The 26,013-nt window shown below is 33.7% G+C and overlaps 3 protein-coding genes across 7 annotated transcripts; 2 read left to right on the forward strand and 1 right to left on the reverse strand.

Moving 5' to 3' along the window:
- The first annotated feature begins 5,769 nt into the window (after positions 1-5,769).
- Positions 5,770-7,957, forward strand: LOC148307470 (dolichyl-diphosphooligosaccharide--protein glycosyltransferase subunit 1). The gene has a single exon (XM_088263490.1). The coding sequence runs from the start codon at positions 5,817-5,819 to the stop codon at positions 7,209-7,211; it is 1,395 nt and encodes a 464-aa protein (XP_088119616.1). The 5' UTR covers positions 5,770-5,816; the 3' UTR covers positions 7,212-7,957.
- Positions 7,949-22,748, reverse strand: eIF2Bdelta (eukaryotic translation initiation factor 2B subunit delta). 5 transcript variants are annotated; one of them, XR_015837853.1, is made up of 14 exons: positions 22,323-22,748; positions 21,445-21,483; positions 17,553-17,703; positions 16,840-17,267; positions 15,181-15,369; positions 14,750-14,944; positions 13,795-13,913; positions 13,319-13,421; positions 13,039-13,218; positions 12,377-12,504; positions 11,922-12,096; positions 11,390-11,570; positions 10,477-10,801; positions 8,848-9,278 (listed from the first exon to the last, which is right to left on the reverse strand). XR_015837853.1 is itself a non-coding variant. In XM_088263487.1 (13 exons), the coding sequence occupies exons 2-13, from the start codon at positions 21,457-21,459 to the stop codon at positions 10,590-10,592; spliced, it is 2,076 nt and encodes a 691-aa protein (XP_088119613.1). In that variant the 5' UTR covers positions 21,460-21,483; positions 22,323-22,748; the 3' UTR covers positions 9,123-10,589. The 5 variants fall into 5 exon arrangements, 2 of the variants coding, with proteins under 2 accessions (XP_088119614.1, XP_088119613.1); XR_015837854.1 differs by lacking the exon at positions 21,445-21,483 and having other exon boundaries at positions 7,949-8,940; positions 9,318-10,801; XR_015837855.1 differs by lacking the exon at positions 21,445-21,483.
- Positions 22,749-23,578: 830 nt separating this feature from the next.
- LOC148307472 (transcriptional regulator Simba1) lies at positions 23,579-25,996 on the forward strand. The gene is made up of 3 exons (XM_088263333.1): positions 23,579-23,701; positions 24,027-24,172; positions 25,147-25,996. Exons 2-3 carry the CDS (start codon positions 24,029-24,031, stop codon positions 25,234-25,236), a joined length of 234 nt encoding a protein of 77 aa, XP_088119459.1. The 5' UTR covers positions 23,579-23,701; positions 24,027-24,028; the 3' UTR covers positions 25,237-25,996.
- Positions 25,997-26,013: the final 17 nt, after the last annotated feature.

Here is a 26,013-nt window from a genome sequence, read left to right on the forward strand (position 1 = left end):
CTGTTTTTTTTTCTATGGACTAATACAGTGGTGGCGGTTTGGTTTTTGATCTTCGTGAAAATAATTGCTTTAAAACTAACATACTTTTATTTAACAAATGTAAAATCAGTTTTGTAGGTGAATTAGTGTTTCTATTATTATTAATATAACATTTCTTAGATTAGTTTGTTTATTTCCCGTGTTTCCTCTACCCACAGTCAAGGTAACAATAATCTTTTCATACTTTATAATATTTTTTATTTAATTATTTTTAAATTTCAAACGTTTGGTTTCTTTCTCGCACTACTCACTTATAAAAAATGAGTGACAAAGAAAAACCTCCGGACCCTCCGGATGGAGAATCAGATTCGTCACAAGCAACGATGGAGTCTGTCCCGGATGCGGCAGATTTCATCACAATTCAATGCCAAAACAAACCTAAAAAACAAAGAATGACCAAACGTAGTGAGAGGAAATCGAGTTCCGACTCGGATCGTCTCGTTCATAAATGTCCAAGTCCACGTAATGTTGTTTCTAATATTGTTTCTGATTTACCTATTCAGTCAATTTCTAACCCAATACCGAACTTACCTACAAATACGCTCACAAATACACAAACAAAAGTCCCATTATCCCGCTTATACAATGGAATGGACCGTGCTCCATACATTGTACATGTATCGAAAATCCAGGCTGACAGCGAAACCGCAACCAACCTTTATGATATTGATTTCGGTCGCTTCCTTCACAGAAATAATATTCGGACGGCCTGGAACGGAATCAAGTCCGTCGGCCGCAACCGTCTTTCAGTGGAGTTTAAGACGGCGAACGAAGCCAATTCATTTTTAAATTTAGATTTACTAAAAACGGCAAAATACAATGCATTTATTCCGTCTTACCAAGTAACAAAACTAGGAGTTACCAAAGGCATCCCTTCACATTGGTCTGAACAGGACATTGTGGAGAATGCTGAGGTTCCTCGAGGATTCGGTAAGGTCCTTAAGGCTCGACGATTGAATTATCGATCGAGAACAGGGGAAACTGTCGAATGGAAACCTTCCAATACTGTCGTCTTGACTTTCGACTCCAAGTCACTGCCTTCGAATATTTCGATTTTCAACGTACTCCTTCCCGTGGAGCTTTATGTGTTTCCAACGATACAGTGCTACAAGTGCTGTAGATTTGGACACACAAAAACTGTATGTAGATCCCTCGCACGCTGCTATAAGTGCGGGTCCTCACACAATGGGGATACTTGCAATGTAGCAGCTGAAGTATACAAATGCCTCAACTGTTCAGGAATGCACTCTGCCATTAGCAAGTCATGCCCGGAACTTAGCAGGCAACAAAATATTAAACATACGATGGCGGACAAGAGCATTTCTTATATAGAAGCATCAAAAATGTTTAATAAATCCACAGTCTCTTATGCAGAAATGGCATCAAAAAATCCTAATTTTACATCCAAACCCAAAACGATTATACACCCCACTCCCTCTACATCCTTCAAAAAGACAGTGGAAAAAAAGTCAAAATCAAGAGGCGTGCCTCCTAATCCTCAAACACATATCGACCCCTCACTTCTTTATTTCCCAAATGGACAGTCTCCATCGGGATCTAACGGGCTTTCCCCAACACAGTCCCCCCAAAACCAGACACGAACTCTACACTCATCACTACAGTCCTACACCTCATATTATCACTCTTACAAAAAAACACCAAAATACCGTCCAACGTTGCCCATCAACTAATTCAATCGTTAAATTCCCTTTTAACAAAAAATGGCTCCTCCGATGAGGATTCTTCAGTGGAACTGCCATAGCCTTAGAAATAAGAAAGAAGACCTTCTTAATTCACTCCACGAAGAATCTATATCTGTTGCGGCCGTCTCGGAGACATGGATGATACCGGGATCCAATATTGGATTTCGGGGCTACCACTGTCTCCGAGACGATCGCGAAGATGGAAAGGGCGGTTCCGCCCTTCTCATCAAAAACTCCTTACCATTCTCCCCCATCAATGTTAGGCCTGAAGGTTGCCCTTTCCAAGTGACAGCCGTTAGGGTCTGCGAATTGACCATCCTATCTATATATATATCTCCATCCAACAAACCCTCAAAATCAATTCTTTTTTCTATTTTTCGGCAATTAGTCCCTCCTTTCCTAGTCCTCGGGGATTTTAATGCCCACCACAGTCTGTGGGGTGCTCCGACATGCGATAGATTAGGAAGAGATATTATTGATCTCTCGGATGAACTGAATATGTGCATCCTTAATGATGGTTCACCGACACGCCTCCAAATTCCAAACCAACGACCCAGTGCTGTAGACTTAACAATCTCCAGCGCTGAAATTGCACCAACGCTCCACTGGAAAATATTGAAAGACCCTCTCGGCAGTGATCACTATCCCATCATTATCGATTTCATGTCCAGTCACAAAAATTGTAATCTGAACCGCTCTCCTGGGGGCTTGCACCGACCGAGATATATCACTGCAGGCGCCAATTGGAAGGACTTCTCGAGATCAGTAGAAAATAGGGTAAAGGAAATGCCAACTCCAACAAGAGAAAGTGCGGTGGAATGTTACGAGACCTTAGCATCGCACATTATCTCTTCTGCTAACACATGTATTCCTTTAAAAACAAAAAGCAACCGAGCAAAACCTCCCCCAGCCCCATGGTGGGATAGAGAATGTACAGAGGCCATCCTGAAAAGAAAAAAACAGGCTGAAAATTACTCAAAAAACATGAGCCTCGAAAATTTCCTAATTTACAAACAAGTGGAGGGAAAAACAAAACATCTCTTGAGAAGTAAGAAGAGACAGGGATGGAAAAAGTTTTGTTGGAAAGAAAAAGTTTGATGGAAAAAATTTTGTTTTATCCCGAGATACACCTCTTTCGGAGGTTTGGAGCATGATCCGCCGATTTAGATGCTCTTTCAGTCCGCCAATCAGCCGACCTGAGACATCGGTTTGGGTGGAAGAGTTCGCCAACAAACTAGCCCCGTCAACCGCGAATAATTGGAATGAAACCTCTTACACATACAATTTTAGAGAGAGAAGCTGGTTGGACCAAAAATTCAGTCTAGAAGAAATGAAGTCTGTCCTCAGCCGCCTGAGTGACTCATCCCCAGGTATAGACGGTATACTATACAGTTTCATCAAACATAACAGTGACCCTTCCCTCTCCTATATCCTATCTATTATCAATCTTTTCTTTGAATCTGGTAATATCCCCATCTCCTGGAAAACCCAATCAATTATCCCAATCCTAAAACCCAACAAAAACCCCAATTCCGGATCATCCTACCGCCCTATAGCCCTCTCCTCCACACTGTTAAAAGTAGCTGAACATATGGTGAAATATCGTCTGGATTGGTTTGTGGAGAGCTCCAAAACTCTTCCCGAATCTCAATTTGGCTTCAGGAAAAGGAAGAGCACTATTGAAAGCGTTTCTGTCCTGACTTCCGATATAAGGGTGGCATTCTCAAAAAATGAGTTTTTAATAGGAGTGTGTCTAGATATTAGTGGAGCGTATGACAACGTCATAATACACATTCTGGAAAGTAAAATGTTACGTCTAGGCATTCCGCGTAAATTAACTTCATTTGTAGCAAACCTGATTCTTTCCAGGCAAGTGGAGATTCAGGTACGTGGTCAGGAAATGATAGGAAGAGAGTTGAGCAGGGGCCTCCCTCAGGGGTCCGTCCTGAGCCCAATTCTCTTCAATATCTATACACATGATATAAGCAATGTAATCCTTAGACCCTCAGCTTTATTGCAATACGCGGATGACTTCTTCCTTTATGTGTCTGGTCGAGACGTTAAGACTTTGGAAACTGTTTTAAATACTAGTATGAGAAACATAAGGAATTGGTTAGTGGAACACGGCCTTGAACTATCAGCGAACAAAAGTAATGCTATAGTTTTTTGTAGACAGCGAAAAATCCCAGCCTTAAAAATTCAGCACGGAGATGATGCAGTCCCAACTGTCACACAAATTAAGTTCTTAGGTGTAATAATGGACTCTCATCTTACATGGAACTCATACACAAATCACATAGTAAACAAGTGCCAAGCCGGATTGAACACGTTGAGAGCAGTCTCAAGGGTGTGGTGGGGAAGCCATCCGTTCACTCAGAGACTGTTCTACACTGGGTATATCCGCAGCCATCTCGACTATGCGTCAGTCATTCTGGAACCCTGTTCGAAAAAAAATCTTCAGAGACTTGACCGAATACAGTCACAGAGCCTGAGATTGATTGTCGGAGCGATGAAGTCCTCTCCAATTAACGCCTTGCAAGTGGAGGCCTCTGATCCCCCCCTCGGAATGAGAAGACAGTACTTGGCAGATAAATTTCTCTTAAAATGTTCAATTAAAAAAGATAATCTCCTCTTTAAAAAAATAGAAAATCTCTCCCAATATGTGAATTTCTCCTCTTTTTGGAGAAACAAAAACCCCCCATCATTAGTTAACAGTTTTAAAATCTACACTACCTTTAAAAATAATATAAACACTCAAGACCTTTTTCCCCTTTATCGCTATCCTTTCAGTGCCCATATATTTTCCCCAAGTGTTTTACTCTCGTTCGGAGTTCAGAGCCACCTCCAACCCAATAGAAATTTCCACCAAATCCGGGCTTCCAAGTGGACAGGTTGGAAAATCATCTTCACTGATGGATCTCGGTCGGACTCGTCGGCCCACACGGGAGCGGCCTTTTATTGCGAATACAATAAATTTCAAAAATTGTTTAAGCTTCACCGGGAAGCATCGATATTTACTGCAGAAAATATCGCTATTAGAGAGGCTGTAAAATATGCATTAAATTCTCAAGAGAACAAGTTCCTAATTCTGTCGGATTCTCTGAGTGTCCTACAGAAATTGAAGTCTCCTCCTTTCCTATACCCCGAAGATGAATGCTGCATCGAGACTCGATTCCTCTTACTACGGGCGGCCTCATTAAATAAAAAAATTAGTATTGCCTGGATTCCGAGCCACTGCGGCATAGAGGGAAATGAGAAGGTGGATACCCTGGCAAAGGAGGCCGTCCTTAGCGGGGGCCCAGAATATGTGAATGAGCTTAGCATCGATGACCTCCTCGTTATTGTAAAGAAAAGACTTTTTCACTCATGGCAGGAACATTGGGATACCTCTGCCCAAATAAAGGGTAAAAATTTGTATAATATATGTCCTTTGGTAACGGAGAAACCCTGGTTCTCCCGGATAACTCTAAACAAGTTCGAGACAACATCCTTATGCAGAATGCGACTAAGCCACTGCTGTTGCAGTGCTCACTTGTTTAGAATACATGTCCGGGATACTGCCATGTGTGAATGCCGTCTTGAAGAGGAGGATCTAGATCACATGTTCTTTGGGTGCCCGTTGAATGACGGCTACCCGAGCTTCCTTTCAGACCTCTCCAGCATAAACGTCCCATTTCCCACCAACATCTCAACCTTACTAACCTCCCCTAACAAACTTGTTTATAAAATAATTTGTAAATATCTTAAAATTAATTGTATAAATTTGTAAAGGTGTATGATAACTTACTAAAATAACTCACTAAACAAACTAACATAACTAATAAAACTAACCCTACTAACAGGAATACTAACACTTATAAGTCAAATGTAAAAAGTGTATATAAAGAATAACTCGACACTGGCTATAACACCCAAGAAGGGTGAAAAGCCATCAAAAAAAAGAAGAAGAAGAAGAAGAATGGAATGTCTATGGATTGGTAACAAGAAATTCGTAAATTGGTCCCACTGGTAAACGTAATTTCCGTTTGCGTGTCAAGTCAGTCGGCGAGAAGTGATTTCGATAATTTTTCGGCAATGGGGAAACTTAAAATATCTCTGATATTATGTATTTTTTATGTTTCATTCGTGTTTGGTATCAATGTTGATGTAATTAGCAAAGATTTAGTGAATAAGAATGTAGAGCGAACCGTAGATTTATCGACGCAGCTCGTGAAAATTTCTTCAAAAATTACGATAGAAAACATAGGAAAGGAATCTGTGAAAAACTATTTAATAGCGGTTGATACTTTATTAAAAGATAATCTCGCCTTTATTTCTGTAAAAGATAATGCTAAACGAGATATTCGCCTAATTGAAACATCCACATTGGATAACCCAAATGTGAAGCTTTGGCGTATTGAATTTAAAGAACCTCTGCAACCAGGAAAATCAGCTATTTACCAATTGGACACCGTTTATTCAAAGGCTTTAACACCTTATCCATCAAGCATAACACAAAAAGAAAAGCAGTTGGTGAGGTATATCGGTAATCACTATTTCTATTCGCCTTACATGACGAGTTCACAGAAAACTACAGTTTCCCTGGGCACTAGAAATATCGAAAGTTTTTCAAAGTTGAAGCCATTCTCTCATTCTGACCTGACGATAACCTATGGAGCATACGAAAACATCGACAGCTTCTCGGAGGACGAAATGAATATACATTACGAGAATAATTCTCCATTCCTTACTGTGACCAAAATTGACAGAGTAATAGAAGTATCTCACTGGGGAAATTTGGCCGTGGAAGAGACTATAGACATGTACCATTCTGGAGCTGTTCTCAAGGGATCCTTCTCCAGGTATGAGTACCAACAAGATTCAACCAGCGGTTTGTCCAGCGTGAAGTCCTACAAGACTTTACTGCCGGCGTCAGCCACCGGAGTGTACTACCGAGACACGAACGGGAACATCTCCACATCGCACATGCGAGTGAAGAAGGATGCTGTGGAACTGGAACTCCGGCCGCGCTTCCCGCTGTTTGGGGGCTGGAAGACCCACTACACCCTGGGCTACAACGTGCCGAGCTACGAATACTTATACCACTCGGAAGATCGCTACCTCCTGAAGATGCGGCTCATGGACCACGTGCTGGATGACATGGTGGTGGAGGAGATCACCACCACGGTGATCCTGCCCGAGGGCTGCGTCAATGTGAAGCTTACGACGCCCTTCCCGGTCACTCGGCACGAGAACTATCTGCATTACACTTACCTAGATACCGCAGGCAGACCGACCATATCCTTCTCCAAGAAGAATCTTGTCGAGAACCATATTCAAGACTTCGAGGTGAGGTACTTGTTCCCCGGAATCAACATGTTTAAGGAACCGATGTTGGTCGTCATTTTCCTTTTCATCATGTTCTTGTTAGTAATTATTTATGTCAGACTAGACTTCTCTATTCACAAAGATGAAAATCATAAAGATTAAAATATTTACCACGGAGAGGATCAGTGTTCAAAATTTATTATCCTCTTGAAATAATATAATTTAGTGCAAAGACTTTACAAGAAAATGGGAATTGAAAATTGAGGATTGTAGCAAAACATTATGTTAAGTGTCACTTCTTACATTTCCTTACTACTGTGGGACTTATTATTCTCAGGACCGTACTGATCAAAAGTATCATAAATATTATTAATTATGCATGAATAATTCTGTTCACTCACTGTTCCGCATTCATTTATAATTGTGCTTATTTTTTTGGTTGGAACTGAATCTGCATACCTTGCAGAAGTTATTTTCCAGTATGCTAGAAATACACCTTTTTCTAGGCACATTCCTTGTTTGTCACATTTAGCACTCAAAACTACATTATTATTTTCCATACATCCAAAATGGTGATAATTTTTTTTTAATTTTGGACTACCTGAATATTCACATCCTGGATTTTCTACATTTGAGAAATGAATCTTTGAGACACATACATTCTCATACAACTACTAACTGTTGCCGAACAAACTTAATAGTCAGGAAACTGAGAAAATAAGACAGCTGCATGTTTGATCCAATATCAAATCAGGTGTAATGTACATGGGTAGGTACATTTTGTATCTCAGTGTGTTCAGTGGTAATGGATTGTTTTATAAATAAAAAATTGTGCACCGAGATCATCAATACAGGCTGTTACTTTGTTAATTTTATAGCAGAAGCCAATAAAAAAGGTGTTTACCAAATATCTGTTTTTATTTAATAATACTTTTTATTACAGCAAACATATTATTGTTGAAAGTGCAATATTACAATGAAAAATCATTTGTAAAATTTTCCATAAAAATAAAAACTTGATATCACTATATTCTTCTTCTTCAAACCCTAATCCGCACTCCAATGGTGCTTAGGGTACTGCATCATATAAATGTAGTGTTATCTTTTGTTTATTTGTTTGACACCCCCCCCCTGGAAATTGAACCCGGAACCTCCAGCACGGTAGCTAAACACGCCAACCATTACACCACTATTTTTTTATTATTATAACCCTTATCCGCACCTAATGGTGCGTAGGGCACTGCATCAAATTGACGCGGTGTTATCTTGATCATTACTTACATGAAGGCAAGGTGATCACTCTTGCGCTTCAGGAACCAGTCCAGGGTAATTTTAAATAAATATTACAGTGTTAAATCACTAAGCATGGTAGCTAAACACGCTGACCATTACACCACAGAGGCGGATAATATTTTTAGTTCAGTAATAAATTTGAGCTATGTATTTGTATAAAATGCGTGAATTCAGTTAAGCCTGGATAAAGTATAACACTCAACGGATCAAGCTGATAATGCGTTGCAGATTGTATTCAGATTTTACCATATCACATGAAAACAAGTGAATAAATTCAAAATCACTGAAGCCAGTGAAGGCTTTGAAAAAGGCAATTTTTTGTTATTATTAATTAGTAATGCTATCACTACTACTCTTGTTATGGTAATCAGTATGCTCGCTGCCACGCATGAGGTTCTGGGTTTCATCATGACCAAAACAACAATGTTTGCTGTAACAATTTGATACATTACTTTGCTTTCATGCAAATTACAATTGAGGTGATAAGGGAAGAAGAACACAGAAGTTTTAGTTTTAATTATATATAATATGTAGGCAAGTCATATACAAACAAGACTAAAAAAAATTGCTTTAAAAATATATCACATATCGCTCACTCCTTTCAAGAACGTCATAAATCAAAATTCGTCAATTTTCAGTTGTGCGTGTTTTCGGAATGCCCAGAAAATGTACTATATCTCATCAAAAGAGGCATATTTTTAAGTCAATATTTACCCGCTACAGGGCAGAAAATGTTGTTTTTGCATTTTAAAGAAAAGGTATTTTATTATTTTTTTTAATAAATGGAGAAAAAACCTTCAGGTTTTACCTTAAAAGATCTGTGGCATAGTAAAAAGTTCAATAAGTGGCTTGATATTTATTTTTAATACATTGTGTTATATTTTTAAACATTAAAAACGTTCTCCTGAACAATTAAGTTTTTTGATTTATGTCGTTCTTGAAAGGAGTGAGCGATATATGTTTATCGTTTTCTACATAATTTCTTGCATTAAAAATGCACTTGTCCCGGCGTATTAGAAGTTTTTTAATACCGTCATGCAATAACTATATGTGGAGCTGTTGAGTTTGTGATCATAAATGTATGTTTCAAGTGTGTGGGTGGAACGGTAGAGGGAAAATACAATTGCAAAAAATTGAACTCTACTCCGCAACAAATTGGCATAGGTCTTGCAAAGGATACAAAAAAAATCCTTCATGTCTGCTCAAGCTTTATTCCCCCTCAGTGAGAAAGTGAAAAAAAACCTAGTGTTCAAAATCTACCATGTGAGGTACTGGAAACTAAGGAGCCAGAAACTTTTTTTCATTTCTTCGTCCAGCAGAACTAATCCAAATCAACCGTCGCTACAACAATCAGACCTTGCCCGAGATGGTACAAGATAAGTCAAGCATCTTCGTTGATGGCAGTCTCTTGAACGACAGCATTTATACCCTCAGGGTACAGAGAACTGCCATCGAGGTAACTAAAATCATTATCAGATTTCGATTCAGTGTTTTAGGCGGAGCTTTATGATTTTTTTGTAAATTTAGTGTGGTAAGTGATATCCAGAAATTAAAATGCAGAACACAGAATGTGTACATCGGGTACAAAAGGAAACATTGCTAATATAAAAAGGAAAGCTTTTGATTTTGTAGGATTCCTGCATATGAAGTGACCTAAGTGCTTTAATTTAAGCCGCCATTTTTTTACATTTAGAAATTACAGTTCCTTAAAATTGCAGTTGGTCAAAAAGGTCACCAAAATTCACAACGATGTTACACTTACAAAATAAATTAATGCAGAAAATTTATAAACCATTAAATTGACATATCTTAACATTGAAACGTTTATTACATATTTACATACTTTTTTAGAATTTCATAATGTATTATTTAGTATGAATCAAAACCAGATTTGTGATTTTACTGAATTTATTTATATTTGTGATAGCTGTGTCACCTTGCAAGAGCATTACCTATCTTAACTATGAGTTTAATACTGTCCTCGCGAGGCAAAATAGCTGTTACAAAAATCACAGCATAAATCGTATTGGGAATTATACTAATAATGTTATTTATTCTTTGGCAATCTGATTGAAACTAACAGTGCTATTATAGTTTTAATTTACTTAACATTTTGTGAGTGTAAAGAAGTTACCATGTCAAAAAGTCTTGTTTATATTTGATTTACCCAATATGTACAAACTTTACTGTATATTGTTTTACATACACACATTATAAAATTGCAGAACTGAAAGTAACCTAGCATTACTAGACAACAAATTCAGAAGGTTTGATTCGTAATATCACCGGGACACTCGTACAGGGGAGTATGGCTAGTTCGGTAACAACTGCGGTAACCAAGTCTGGCGGAGTAACATCGTAAGTTAGATTCAGCAACGTGAGGCTGTCAAATGTACGCCAGTTGGAAAGTGGACTCTCTTTGTATGTAGAATCACATTTGATCAGATCGTCCGGATTACCTGAAATATACATGATAAATTTAAATAAACAAATTAAGCAACATGACAAATTAATAAATTAACAACACGCTTACTCCTTCAAGAATGTCATGAATCAAAAATTGTCGATTTTCAGTTGTGCATGTTTTCGGAATGCCCAGAAAATGTACTATATCCCAGCAAAAGAGGCATATTTTTAACTTAATATTTACCCGCTACAGGGTAGAAAGTGTTGTTTGTGCATTTTGAAGAAAGGGTATTGTTGAATTATTTTTTTAAATATACTAAATATTTTTCAAATGGAGAAAAAACCTTCAGATTTTACCTAAAAAGATCTGTTACACAGTAAAAAGTTCAATAAGTGGTTTGATATTTATTTTCAATACATTGTATTATATTTGTAAACTTAATAAACGTTCTCCTGAAAAATCAAGTTTTTTGATTTATGACGTTCTTGAAAGGAGTGAGCGAATATACATCTTGCCATTAGAAATACCCAGATTAATATAATCACAAGGTTTTAAATTAATACTTTTTTTGTTAAGGCGTCTCTCACAATTTCTAAAATACTTAATATGTAATTTAGTATAATTTTAAAAAAATACAAACCTATTTCATTATATACAAAAGAATCTGTTTGGACTCTTTCGGAGAATTTGTGAGTTTCGCAGCAAACTAACACAGGAACGTTGTGCGCATTGGCAAGCATGGCCACCTGAGCAGTTCCAGCTCGTGCCATCACATAGCCATTTGCTAGAAGGGCACCGGCTCCCAAAATTACTTTATTTATCTAGAAAAATACATGTCTGATTATTCATTTTAAAAATATGATCTTTCACAATTATTTTTCATTAAAAAAAATATGGTCTTTGGATTGCCTTTTTGGCTTGCGATTACACTGCCTTACTCAAAAATAGTAATTTGTTATACTCTTCCTTTGATATTTTATTCAATGCCTAGGCTATGTAGTCTCCTTGTATGTTTAGTGCTTGCACATAGTGTGTATGATTAACTTCCGTTCATTTCATTTTCAGGTCATAGATATTCACATAAAATAGCTCCATATCAAATAATTTTGGGATTACAAAAGAGAAAGTCCCCCGTGCTTGTGATATCATTTAAAAAATAAACAAATTCTTACCTCTCTCATTACGAAACTAAGTGCTGATATCATAATTAGGGAACACTTTACGCCTTTTGCTGTTAGTCTCCTTAACATTTCTCTTCCTTCATTCCAGGGATGTGCATCTACCACAACTACCCTAAACGATTTTTTAATGGCAGCTTTTGTAATAATATTCTCTACCAAAGATGAGCTGCAGAATAAAAGCATAATCATTATCATATTTAAATCATGTATAAAGTGTGGTCAAATAATTTGAATCAGGTTGTGATTCCGTAATACTTATAGTGTCGCAGAATGTGGTTTGATCCTTCACTTCATTCTTAATTTCTATATTATAAAACTGTATACATACTTAGTTGTAAATATCTCAAAAAATTCTATTTGTGTATGCAATAAGAACATTAAAATACATTTATGTACATATTTAAAATAATAATTTATAAATATAAAGGCAGAAAAAATATATTTACCATCCATAGGTGAGGATAACATCCCCATTAGATATTTTATTATTTACTGCGTTTTTAATAGCTTCTCCAGCAACTTCAATTTGATCTCTAACATAAGTATCTATTGCTTCGTTTAGTTTAGTCTTTGCCTGAAAAAGATGTTAATTTTAAACAATATTTTTTTATTATTATTTGTTTTTTTCTCAGACAGCCGTTATTAAAGTGACACTGTTCAATGTGAATTAGTTTTTTTTAACAGAATTAACCATTAGCAGATAAAAATGAAAAATGCTGTTTTAAGTGATCATTGGGGAAATAATTTGGCATACAAATTGAAAAGAAAATATGTACTTAGTTAAATATATATTCCTTCTAGTATTCAAACTAGAAGGAGAGTATATTTAACAATTAGAACCAAGAAAGCCTTTGGAGAAATTGTGTGAAAGATCTTTTGAGAATGTCTATTCACACTACTGCATATTTTTCCATTATAATTGAGTATATCATCTCATGTATGCCCAAATCATGGAATTTATTTTTTGCCAATGAGCTGACAATATTCCCGGTATGGATATATACTTGCATATTTATAGAATGCATATTCGTAACGTGTTAATGCATTACTATAAAATTTATGTTATGAAATTAAACTATAAAATATGGAATCGGAGTTATTAACTTACATCATATTCAGTTATAGTATTTGGCAACTGTGTGAGTTGCCATTTTATATGTTTTATGGCATTATTCATGGAAACAGCGGGCAATCGACATAATTTTAGGAATTTAATGCATGGGTCTAAGTGCGCTTCGAGACCTCGAGAGAATTCCACATTGGGTGGAAGTGTGTAGTCGCCAATAACCTGAAATGATTTAAAAAATGGTTTAATTTATTTTTATTATAACACTTCTCCCACATTAGAAACTCATCTAAGGTGATTCCTAAATAATAAAAAAACATACCTGTTTTAGAGCATTAAGTAAAGCTATGCAACGGGCATTAGACCCCATAACTATGTGTGAAGTATATTGAACTCCGAGTCTTATGATTGCAGGGTGGATTTCCCTAAAATATCAAATTAAATATATACTATGTACATTTATTAACACATTTTATAATGATGTACATATTCAGTATTTGAGTATAAATGTTTTCTTACAGCAATAAAAGCAGGGAAGGTATATAATATCAAATAAACAATACATACATCTTTGTAATTAACTTTAAAAAATTGAAACTTAATTTGCAAGAATGAAAAGAATGTACATACATATTATGAATCACTACAAGGTAAATTATGCATGCTACAAATACATGCATCATAACTTTATTACCCTACATTTATAACTTTTTTTTCAGAGCCCAAAGTGCTTACTAAGTATACATAGTTTGTGTTTAGAGATAAATACATATTTATAAGCAAGCGTTTTTTACTCACTTTGAATTCAGTGGTATAGAAGGACGTAGATTGGCAACTCCATAGAGGTGGTCAAATAATTTCACTTTATGCTTACTCTGTATCACCTTATTCTTTGTTTTATCAGGACTCGGTGCCTTCTGTAAGAATTAGTAATTCACGAGGCACATTATTGCTACTAAAATAACATGGTGGATTCTGTCCAATTGGGGTAGCCGCTTACTTGGGTTAAATCTTATAAAACAAAAACCAGAACAAGGAACTAATAATAATATTCCTCATTAGTTGAGACAATATTCTGCTTTTATTTAAACAATAAATTTAAGATCACATTATATGTGCTGCAAATAATTTGTGTTAATCGATGCATCAGTGTGGTGGCATTACATATTATTAGTGCATTCAATAATAATGATAATAAAATTTGGATAATTTATATGGCGCCATTTTCGCAAAATATTAAATCAATGTATACAAGTTACAATGCAAATGAAGATTGATGGGATAGTTAGTCATATTTCGTAAAACATTATGTAATTTTGGTTCCCCACAAATTTGCTTAAGTATATATTTTTAATTTTTTTTTATATCTAAAGCAAAATTGTAACTTTAAGTACAGAGGGATGAGTGAATTAACCCTTTACCCGAACTGACAAAACTGAACCGTACCATTATTGTTGAAAAATAAAGTAAACACTTAAATTCGAAAGATTTCAATTGAATTTTTGTTTGCAAATTATAATTTTGTAAAAACCAGTAACTATTTTCCGTAATTTATTTCAATTACCAATATCATTCATTGTTTGTGTTATTTTATCAACAAAAATAAAACATTCAAAATTTTGCTGCACATTAATTTATGTATGGAAAAAGTGTTTTTTGATGTTGTTGAATTGATAATTCCAAACACAAAATATATTTACTTTTTATCCATTGAATTCATAATTAAGACACTTTTACAAAATGAATTTCTTACCTTATTATCTAATACTGTTGGCAAAAGAGTTTTTAATTTATCTACATTTTCAGTTTTTTGTTTAGTAACATCCTTTGTGGCAACTGTTTTGGTTTTCTCTTCTTTAAAAAGTGTCTTGGCAGCTCTCTGCTCTTCTTGTTTGGCTCGCCTCTCCGCTTTTAATTCTGATTTACTTTTTTCTTGTTTAATGTCAACCTTAAAGAAAAAAAAATTGCCACTAAATAATAAAACCATGAAAAGTTTACTACAAAAAAGTAGAGAATGGTTATTAAAATTTATACAAAAATTACAGCATCATTTTGTACTATTTCATGTTTAAAAAAAAACTAAATAAGTTTCGCATTTTTATCAAAAGTTACAAAAGCATTACTTTTTACTTAATAACATGAGATATTGCAGAACATACACACTGTACAAAAAAAAGGTTATACCTTTACATTTTCGGCACGTACTGGAACTATTTCGAACTTCTCAACATTTTTAATTTTTATGATCCCACAATCTGGTTGGTCTCCCGATTTGTTTTGAGTCTTTGCTGCTTGAGCAAGTTCTTTCTCTGCCTTTTGTTTGGCTTTTCTCTCTGCTCTCAGCTCTACTTTGCTCTTTTCTGTATTACTTGCCTTAAAGATAACAATATTTTTGATTTAAAAGTTTATTCTTGAAATCTCCATTTTAAGAGCAAAACATGCTTTCACAAGAAAAATAATCAATATGGGACACAAATGTAAGCTCAAGTAACCAACCAGTCAATTTCTGATTGACATCAAACATGGTTTCTTGTTCAGTAAAACTTTTCAATGACAACTATATATGTAGAAAGAAATAAGTTATAGCAATTGATAATCGTCAAACGTGACCCTTGCTTGCGACCCTAAGACTCAAAATAGTTCCCGCATTTGGTAAAAAACTATACACTTGGAAAATAACTAAAAAATGGCTCTAAAATGAAATCATTGTACATCTTAATGTGTGGAGAAACAGTAATTAGACCACCTTAAAAAATCTATTCATAAAGATTTTTATCGATTTCTAAGTGACCCTTGCTTGCGACCCTAAGACTCAAAATAGTTCCCGCATTTGGTAAAAAACTATACACTTGGAAAATAACTAAAAAATGGCTCTAAAATGAAATCATTGTACATCTTAATGTGTGGAGAAACAGTAATTAGACCACCTTAAAAAATCTATTCATAAAGATTTTTATCGATTTCTAAGCTTTGTTTAAAAAATAAATTAGTTTAAGATTACGCATAGCAATTAAAAATATTTTCATTAATTGATTCAGCAGTAGTCACTTTGTGGTGAAATCTATCCATTTTTGATTTTTCAGTTTTTTTCAGTAAATACCACTATTTCTTAAAATCTATTCTGACATGTGTTTCGATGCATTTCGCATCATTCTCAAACAACGTATGAAAAGCTAGGCCTAAATAAAAAAATCATAAGAAACAGTTCCTACCCCCTCTTCATCCTTCAACATCCCAAGGACACAACTCCAAAATTTAGACTTAGCTTCACATATGGTGTTTGAAAATGATGCAGAATGAATCGAAACAAGTGTCACAGTAGATTTTAAGAAATAGTGATATTTACTTAATTGCGGTGCCCCAACTAGCATAGACAAGTATGACACGGACGGCGTCTACATACATGTAGAACATAGACAAATACCGCGGACGAGTGTGACGTCACCAGGCGGAGAACGAGATGACCCGTTAAATAGCCGAATAACAAGGAACTCGTTCTTTTTCTCTGGTCATCAGCCGCCACCGAACCAGGTCTACCTCCAGTTGTCATTAGCATCATAGTGATTTCAATGAAATATTTAAAAATCAAAGTGTAACTTAATCTTAATGTGTAATGTAAACTTAGTGATCATTCTTTTGTATTAATGTAACATAGCGATAGGTATTTTCGATTCTTGTTAAATATTTTTGAATAAATTGTGAATCAATTAGGTAATTATTTCATTTAATTGCATTCTCTTTATAAACGCATCTTCTGAAGAGAAACAAGTGGAGGTTTGGAACGCAGCATAATCCGTGCAATCCATACGACCCCCACAAAATAAACCTTAATTATAAATGTACCTGAGCATTGGAGGTTTGAATCATAGAAGGCAATTGTGCTGTTTGTTTTACAGGTTCATTGGAAATAAGATTAACAGTAGAAATCTTAGCTTCCACCGATTTCAGCTCGTTGGATTCTTTATTTTTATCCTTGTTCGATTCTTTAGTCAGCTGATTTTCCTTATTCAAATTTATTGCATTTTTTCTAATTTCTGGAATCGATTTTTCTAAAAGATCACTTTTGGGGTGGGTCTTGGCAGTTTTACTAATTTTTAATTCTTCCTTTGATTTATTTAAATTTTTTGAAGACATTTTGTTTAGAATTTGAGGTGCTTCTGATGAATTTGATGTGTCATTTATTTTCAAACTAGGAAAATGAGGTTCGGTTATTTCAAATTTAGGTATTGTTTCAAGATTTAAGATGGAAGTCTCTTCTAATGGGTTGTTTTCTGAAAAAAGAATATTGGATATAAATATGCATTATAATAATTAAAAATCAAAGAAAATTACAGCAAAAAATTCACAAATGAAATAAGTATATATTTATCATTATACATTTTAGAAATATCTATATATTCCATAAAATAATGAAAATCAGTTGACAATTTGTAAAATTATAGAGCTGAGATTTCTATTCCCAGTTTCCCCAGTATAGAAACTTAACCTTGCTGCAAATCAAAAATACTTGTATGGCATTTTTGGTGTTGTTGTTTTAAGTTTCCAAAATAGCTTACCGTGTTTTTTTTTCAAAGCTTTTTTCCTCTGGTATCTTCTGAGTTGTGAGGATGTAAATTTTTTATTTTTTAAATTCTCATTTTTATCAGCTATCATTAATTGCTCAGAAGAATCCAAAATATTTAACTCCTTTTTCAGTGATGAACAATTCTGTAAAAATAAGAAAAGAATAGTCCACATTAACCCTTTTATTGTATGTATTTTTTTAAACCCCATAAAAACAATGTAAAAAATAAAATTAGCCACGAATTTGTTGCATCAAAAAGGATAGGGGGCAAACAGTAAATTTAATTATTTAAATCTAATAGTCTGTGAGTAAGTTGGAGACTGACCGGAGCATTTCGTCGTAACGTAACACGTTATGATGCGAGCATTCAGGCAGTCAGTACACCGAGCCGAGCGCTTCATCCATAGTTTCGGATGCTCGCTGCGAACGATGTTACGACGTTATGTTACTCGCTGCGAACGATGTTACGACGTTTCCATTAACCAATTTGACCTCCCAGTAAATTTCAATATCACAATCCATAATCAAAATGACAATATTAATCATTCTTGCCCCCAATTATGCTCGACAATTAAAAAAGCGAATAATATTAAGTACCTAGGCATTATAATTGATAGTAATTTGAAGTGGAAAGTACAAATAGCCACTATGGTCAAAAGAATTAGGAAACTTATTTATGTATTCATTAGACTAAGAAATATTTTATCTCTAAAACTTATAAAAACAGTCTATTATGCTTTAATACAATCAATTCTGCAGTATGGAATTATAGGCTGGGGAGGAGCTTATAAGACAAACTTAAAATCACTCTCTATTATTCAAAAAAAGATTGCAAAAATAATTCTTAAAAAGCCCAGAACTTACCCATCAAAACTAGTATTCGAAGAACTTAATATACCAACTATTGAAGAAATTTTTAATAAAGCCGCTATCTTACAAACTTTTAAAGAAAAAACAATTGAAGTGCAAAATTCAAGTAACTCTAGATATTCTAATAATTTAATTTTGCACAGATGTAAAACAACAGCAGCGTCAAACCATTATACGTACATAGGTAAAAAAAACTTTAATAAACTTCCGGAAAACCTAAAATCTATAAAAAATTATCAAACTTTTAAAACTAAAATTAAAAAATATTTAAGACTCACCCCTTCCTAGACTCCATACCAAAGAATGTTTATTTTTAATTTTTAATTTACCTTGTTAATTTTTTATTTTTTATTTTAATTTACTTTGTTTTAATTTACTTAGTTTATAAAAAAAATTAAAATAAATGTGAAACGAACTCCCTCTCTAAACACAAGTATCTACTTTATTAGAGAGGTAGAAACGTTATATATAAGATGTTCTGTATATTTACCTATTTTGTATTTCAAAAATGTATTTTTGTAAAAAAAAAAAATAAAAAAAAAATAAAATAAAATAAAAAAATAAATAAATGTTACGACAAAATGCTCGGGTCAGTCTCCACCTTAAGAGTGACTCATCAAACTAATAAATCAATGAATCAATGAATGAATGGATCAGCATCCATGAACGAGATTCAGTTAAAATCCAGTCACTCGATCAATGTATCTGAATGGATCATTCAAATATGGTTGTTTACAAATGACTTGCATTTCTACAGAATACAAAATTAAGAAAGAAATTATTTTTTAAGTAGCAAGTAAGCAGTAATTTCATGATTAGACGAAGCAGTATGTAGCAATGTGATTAATGAAATGATTAATAATCGAGATATCTTTATATGGAGTAAGCCATTAATTTTATTGATCAATCAGAAATCAAATTATTATTCGACACCCACCATCACCAATAGGGTAAAATAAAAAATCGGGGTAGAGATTTTTGGCATAAAGCAAGGTTGATTCTTCATAATATTGAGATCTGTTTAAATAATTCCAAAGAAAAAGATCCTTTCCTTTGTTAAAAAAAACTATGAAATTGGGTCATCATAAGCTCGGGGACCACTGTGATAAGACAAAATATATACGTATCTTATTTTTGTCACATGATGCGATTGTTACATGTGCATGTTTCAAAGTAAAAGAAACAGTAAATTAGTTTGTTTCAAATGAAATACATATAAGTCGTATTATTCAAAGTTTATGTGTATAATTTAACCTCAAGGGACTCAACCACATAAACGGAAGCTTCCACAGGTGTGTACAAACAAGGGTAAGCAACCCCAACCGTCTGAAATATTACTACTGTTTTCCTTTTCCGCTCCGCATTATCTGCTATTCATATCTAAAATGTTAGTAACTTAGTGAAATATTTGTTATTGAATTGAAACAATAAATTTTTCACAACAAAATGTGCTTAAAATTATAAATAAAAAAATGGCATTTCAATGCCATGGATATCATAACAGATCCAATACGTAGGAATCGGGTTGAATTTGAATACTTAAAAACATTGAAGTACACTATCTAACTATTTGTCAAATTTTGTTATCATGTTTTAGATATACACATCTCTGGTTAAATGCCAAAGGGCCACATCGCAAAAAAATTAAACTCATTATTTCGAAAATGGTATCTAAACATTTTCATATTCGAAAAAGACACCCATGATTCTAAATGAAATGGACATTATTAACGCTAGAATCATGGGTGTCTTTTTCGAATATGAAAATGTTGACGATTTAGATACCATTTTTTAGTAGAGTTTGATTTTTTTTGCATTGTAGCCCTTTGGCATTTAACCAGCGATATTTTCCCAACAATTTTAAAACTGATTCTTCTGAAGTCAACTAAGCATTCAAATAAATTGCATTCAAGTAGATTTGTTGGTAAGTATGCACAGAATTTATGAAACAAATGTAACATAGAAAGCATGACTGATAAATAATATCAAGAAAACAAAGTTTAAGTGTATAAAATTAAGACAATTCAAGCAGAAAGCTAAGAAATTTATGTTATCTACCCTTATTGCCCATAATTTAAACTGCCTTTAAAAAAATAGAATACCAATCTAATTAAAACTATAGTAATTTTATTTTTATTTTATTTATTCGGGAATTGTACAGCTTACATACCTATAGAAAAAAATGATATAAAACAATAGTTACATTAACAATAATAAACATTACATTACATCAACAAAAAATAGTTACGTTAAAAAAAAAGCCAATTAAACAATTCCACATTTATGTTATAAAACTATTAAAAAACATTCAGAGATTAAACAAAAAACAAAAAAAAGGGTATTATATAAAAAAACTTTAAGTGTAACTTCAAATTATAAAACTTTGTGCTCGCCTGCGGGCTCTAAAAAGCACTTTTTATAAGTTGTCTTTTATCTTGCCTAAATACACTCTAATGATTATGTTGAATCTATTTTATTTTGTAAAATTTGCAACATTCCATAATTATTCAAGTTGTACCGTACTATACCTATACAATTATGATATATAAAATTCCTCTAGTGCACGACTATGATACCAGCTTTATCCATAACGAATCGTTTATAATCATATGAGTTTACAATAAATATGGAAGCAGAACAGTTTCATCCATTGTTAATTTGTTGCCGGCGGAGGTAAGAGCCGAAAAGGCGAAATAAAGGTAATACTTTATTTTATTTTTGATTGTGAGTACATTTTTTTAAAACTGAGATGTAAAGATAGCTACACAAAAAAAGAAGTATAAGAAAATAACTATGCTGACAAGACACATCAGGTGGCTCGGTTGGTTTTCGCAAAACATATTACATAATAATATGTAAAAAAAAAATCTATAACACTTAAATAAAAAATAGATATTAAAATAAGAATGTTAAAAAATAAAAAACACAATAGGCAATTATTATATGCAACTATATTTATGAAATATTTTACAAATAAATGAAATTTTAATAGTAACAAAACATTATTTTAATACCTCTTTTGAATCCATTTGTAGAAACAGATCCTTGTATGGCTATAATAAAAATATAAATTAAGATGTGTAAACCAATGATTGTATATTAGCATCTCAATTGTACTTCCATTTAAAATCATGCTTTAAGTATAATATATTCATTGAATCATATAATGGTCATATTATCAATTTAATTTACTCGGCGATTTTCACTTAAAGGATTACTCAACAGAATGTTAGTATTTTACACAATCAGCTAAGGGATTATTTTTCAAATAGGCAAATAATTCATTTGGTAAAATTTGCCGCCCATTGAATGGCTTTAGGCGGATTTACATTGAGTAAGTTACTGATGTCAGTACTGGCGCAGAAAACTGACTTACACTGTTTATCCATGTTTATCAGTCAAGATTTTATATAGCACTATAAGTTCAGAGAAAAAAAAAATTCTCGAAAACAAAAGAAAAAGAATTTGATATGAGTCAATTATTTGTTGAGAAATGTTTCCCATTTGCTCTTTATATAAAAAAATGAGTTATGGTTACGATAAGGAAGTGGATAAACGATACCATGGATAAATGACAGCGTTGGACAACCTACAATGCTAAGTGACCGAATGACCAACTACTGATTTTGGTGTTTACAGAATGTCAGTACCGCTGGCGCGGGTAGCAGGAGCCGCGGACTGACTTTGAAAATAAACACTGGGAATATTGAAGTCAGTATTGACGCGATAGAGCTATACTGAAATATTTTTAATTTATATGATAGCAGTACTGGGTCAGCACTGACTTGCCTTGTGTTTGAAGTCAGTTGCTGAATCAATGTAAATCTGCTAATTTGCTAACTGGGTGTCAGTCTCGAATCAAGGCATAAATTATAAGAAAAAAAACACTTACCCAATAAAAAGAAAATATTTGATCAGTGGTTATTGAACATCTGATTCTGAGCTTGTCCTCTCCTTAAAGTTTTGTTTGCCTCTGTAGTGATGTGGTTGGCGCGCTTGGCTTTCGTGTAGGTTTTGGGCTCGATTCCCAGTGGGGGTCTAAATAAATGTTAGTGATTTTTCACCCAAATATTTATTTATATACGCCTTGGACTGGTACCAGAAGCGCACGACTGATCACCTTGCCTTCACGTAAATAAAGTTCAATAAAACACCGCGTCTACAACAGGCTGACGAGGGTTAGAAGATTTTTTTAAATTTACGAACACGTTGCTAGACGCAAAAAAAACATACGTTTTTGACAATGTAAAAAGTTAAAAATATTACGTGAACTCATTGCACGAACTCGTTGTGTCAAACGTGTCAAAAACGTGAAAACGTAAATATCTCGCCCATAGACTTAAATTGGATGATGCAATTCATAGACTATATAAATATGTACTAAACGCAATTAGTATCTAGTATCTACCTACCTCAAAAATTAGTTCCTAAACAAGTAGGGTAAACAATTGGAAGCTAGATGCACGTACCCCAAAAAGATAGGATGATATAAGAGCAGTACAAGCAAAATCAAAGCTTTTTTGTTTCTCTTGCTCTTTTGCTTCTCCTACACGACTGACGGCCAAACTGAGACGTGAAAACTTTGGGCCGTTACATTCATACTGAGACGGACAATTGCTGCCAGCTTTATTTAGGCTGACTCTACACAACTGCCTACCCGAAGCAGCCATCAAACATCTAGTCCTACCATCACACATACGTCCAACCATTCAACTACTGTCAAATCACATTCCTTTTTTCCTAAATAAAGAAAAAACGTATGTTAGAAGAACGGCAGTAAAATTTAAAGTTTAATATTGATTGTCTTTTTATATCTTTGTATATAACTGACTTATTGGGTAATTTAATGACTACATACTTGATTTTACTTCTCCTTCCCTCTACCATGTCGCTACTTTTCAACTTTTTACTTTTTACCGGTTTCAATGAAAAATATTCAATGCTTTAAAAATAGTTTTATGATATTTTTGATAACAGTATTTTATTTCACGTCTTCATCTGGTTAATATTCAGTATTCGGTTCCAAAATGAAAATTGAAAGGAGGAAGGTGGTGATAATTGTATATAAAAGTACCTAACTACTTATAGTAATTAAATATTACATAGACAATAGGAATTTGAAAAGACGAGTCGTCGTTTGTGTATATTGTCTGTACATGTGCATGTTCTGTTGAAAATTGGCGTGTTCCTTGAGGGGTTTTTGGTGGTTTTCGTTTTCGTTTTGCCAGGCTCTTGGCTTCGTGGGTTGATTTTGAAGCTTTGCTGTTATAGGTACATAACATTTTTTTATCAACGTACGTTTACAGATAGCAAATCTATTTTATTATATCGAGCCTATTCTAAAATGAAAGTAAGCAAAAGATGGCCTGATTTCAGCGCATCTCCTTAGCATATTTTATGTTAAAAGAAACATTATAAAGCTTGAATTTAGTTTTTATTTTAATAATTACAATACTGGATTTGTATAATTTACTATTTCTTTATTACGTGGAGCAGACACGATTATATTTCATGACTAATGATAATGACTTTTATTTATCTTTTATGACTTTGTGATAAATTTACGTCACTTTTCACGATGTTTATCATGTTTCAGAAATGGCTCGTGGTCAACAAAAGCTCCAGTCTCAGGCTAAAGCCGCCGAGAAGACTTCCAAACTAAAAAAACAACAGGGACACAGTGCTAATGATCAAAAGAAAGCTGCTCAAAAAGCCTTAGTACATGTTTGTACTATTTGTAAGGTTAGTGTCGTCAATTATAAGTAAATCATGGTAATAAAATATTTCTGTAACAATAATTGTTTAGCTTTTATGATTATTTTGAAAGCAGGTCAAGTACTATTAGCTGCAGTGTATGACTCGACATACTTTCATTTAACTCACCATACACGACTCTTCAGTGAAAGTAAGAGAAGGTATATTTCTGGGACATACTAGAAGTTTTGGTTATTTAGACTTAGGGAGAGCATTTAAAAATGTTATTTGTGTATATGTCAGCCAAAAACACGTTTCAATACTAATTTCCAAATTCTAGTACATGTTTATGATTAAGATACATTCCCATTCAAGTAAAATTCACAACAAATGCGAAGGTGATCTTTCTCAGCTCATGACATAAAACACCAATACGAACAAATAGTATTTACATTTCTTCCACTGTCAGATTACGATTCATTTTGTGAATTCATATTTTAAGCCATAGATCATAGTAGATTATAATAAACGTAAACAAGTTTAAGTAATAATTAAAGTTTTACCTAGTATATACCAATATTTCTTAAAATTTACTGTGACACGTGTTTCGATGCATTCCGCATCATTTCATACGGTGGTGAAAATGATGCGGAATGCATCGAAACATGTCTCACAGTAGATTTTAAGAAATAGTGGTATTTACAAAGTAAAATTTCAATTAAAAATAATAATAAATCACCAAGAAATTTGCTGCTCCTTTTTCACTTGATAATTAGTTAATACCTTCTTCTAACCCTTGTCCGCACCCAATGGTGCATAGTGCACTGCATCATATTGACAGTGTTATCTTGATCGTTACTTACATGAAGGCAAGGTGATCACTTCTGCGCTTCAGGGACCAGTCCAGGGTAATATTAAATAAATATTAGTGACCTTGATAGTAACAAATTGATCCGGAGGAGACTTTTTCCTGTGATAATAATAAATTATATTTTTTGTAATGATATATTTTGATATTGCAGGCCCAGATGCCAGACCCAAAGACTTATAAGCAACATTACGAGAACAAGCACCCAAAGAATGACCTTCCAGAAGAACTAAAGAGCATCTAACACCACCATTTACACTCGTGTCTCCAAGTTTCCCTCCAATTTCATATCCCTTTTAATTTGTCATCAGATGACTAATTGATATATGCATTAATTTCGTGTACATTGTAAAATAAAAATCGTATTTAAGTTTGGTGATTGATTCAAATAAAATGTATCAATATTTAATAAAGTTAGCGGAGGGTTGCGACAGGAGTAGTAGATGGTGGAAGACATTTTGACTACACTAAAACCACTGGTGTATTCATTTTTTATTTAATCTTACTTTGATGGAAATTCATCATTTCACAAGTCGTAACTAAATGGGTTATGACCTTTATCTCGGTAGGACAAACCTCGGATATTCAAATGTTCAGTATTAAGTATTAAATTATTACATAATGGTTCGTAACAAAAATATTGAAGCAAATCGGACAATAATAATGATATTGCTTCGTGTTACGTAAAACTTGTGCACAACTGAAAGTACATATGCCAGAGGTTTGGTATATACTATATATTTATATCTCGCAATGAGATATCCACATGATTTTGTATACTGCATATGTTAGCATTATTTAATTGTAATTTTATATAATAATAAAAAATTCTGGATGGTATAGCATTTACGATAGAACAGTTGCAAATGAATTTTAATTTTTGCCTTTGTATGTGAATGTAAAAATTGCTGTGTTGTGAGTATAAACAAAATGTAGAATTCTCTCCACGGTACAGGACAGGTAATCTGTTTGTAATTTTATACCAATAAAATATACTCCACGCATATAAGTGTTTCCTTAC

Source organism: Brachycentrus maculatus, unplaced genomic scaffold (genome assembly GCF_059751285.1).
Source record: "Brachycentrus maculatus isolate JH-2025_06_01 unplaced genomic scaffold, ASM5975128v1 h1tg000199l, whole genome shotgun sequence".
Taxonomy (NCBI): domain Eukaryota; kingdom Metazoa; phylum Arthropoda; class Insecta; order Trichoptera; family Brachycentridae; genus Brachycentrus; species Brachycentrus maculatus.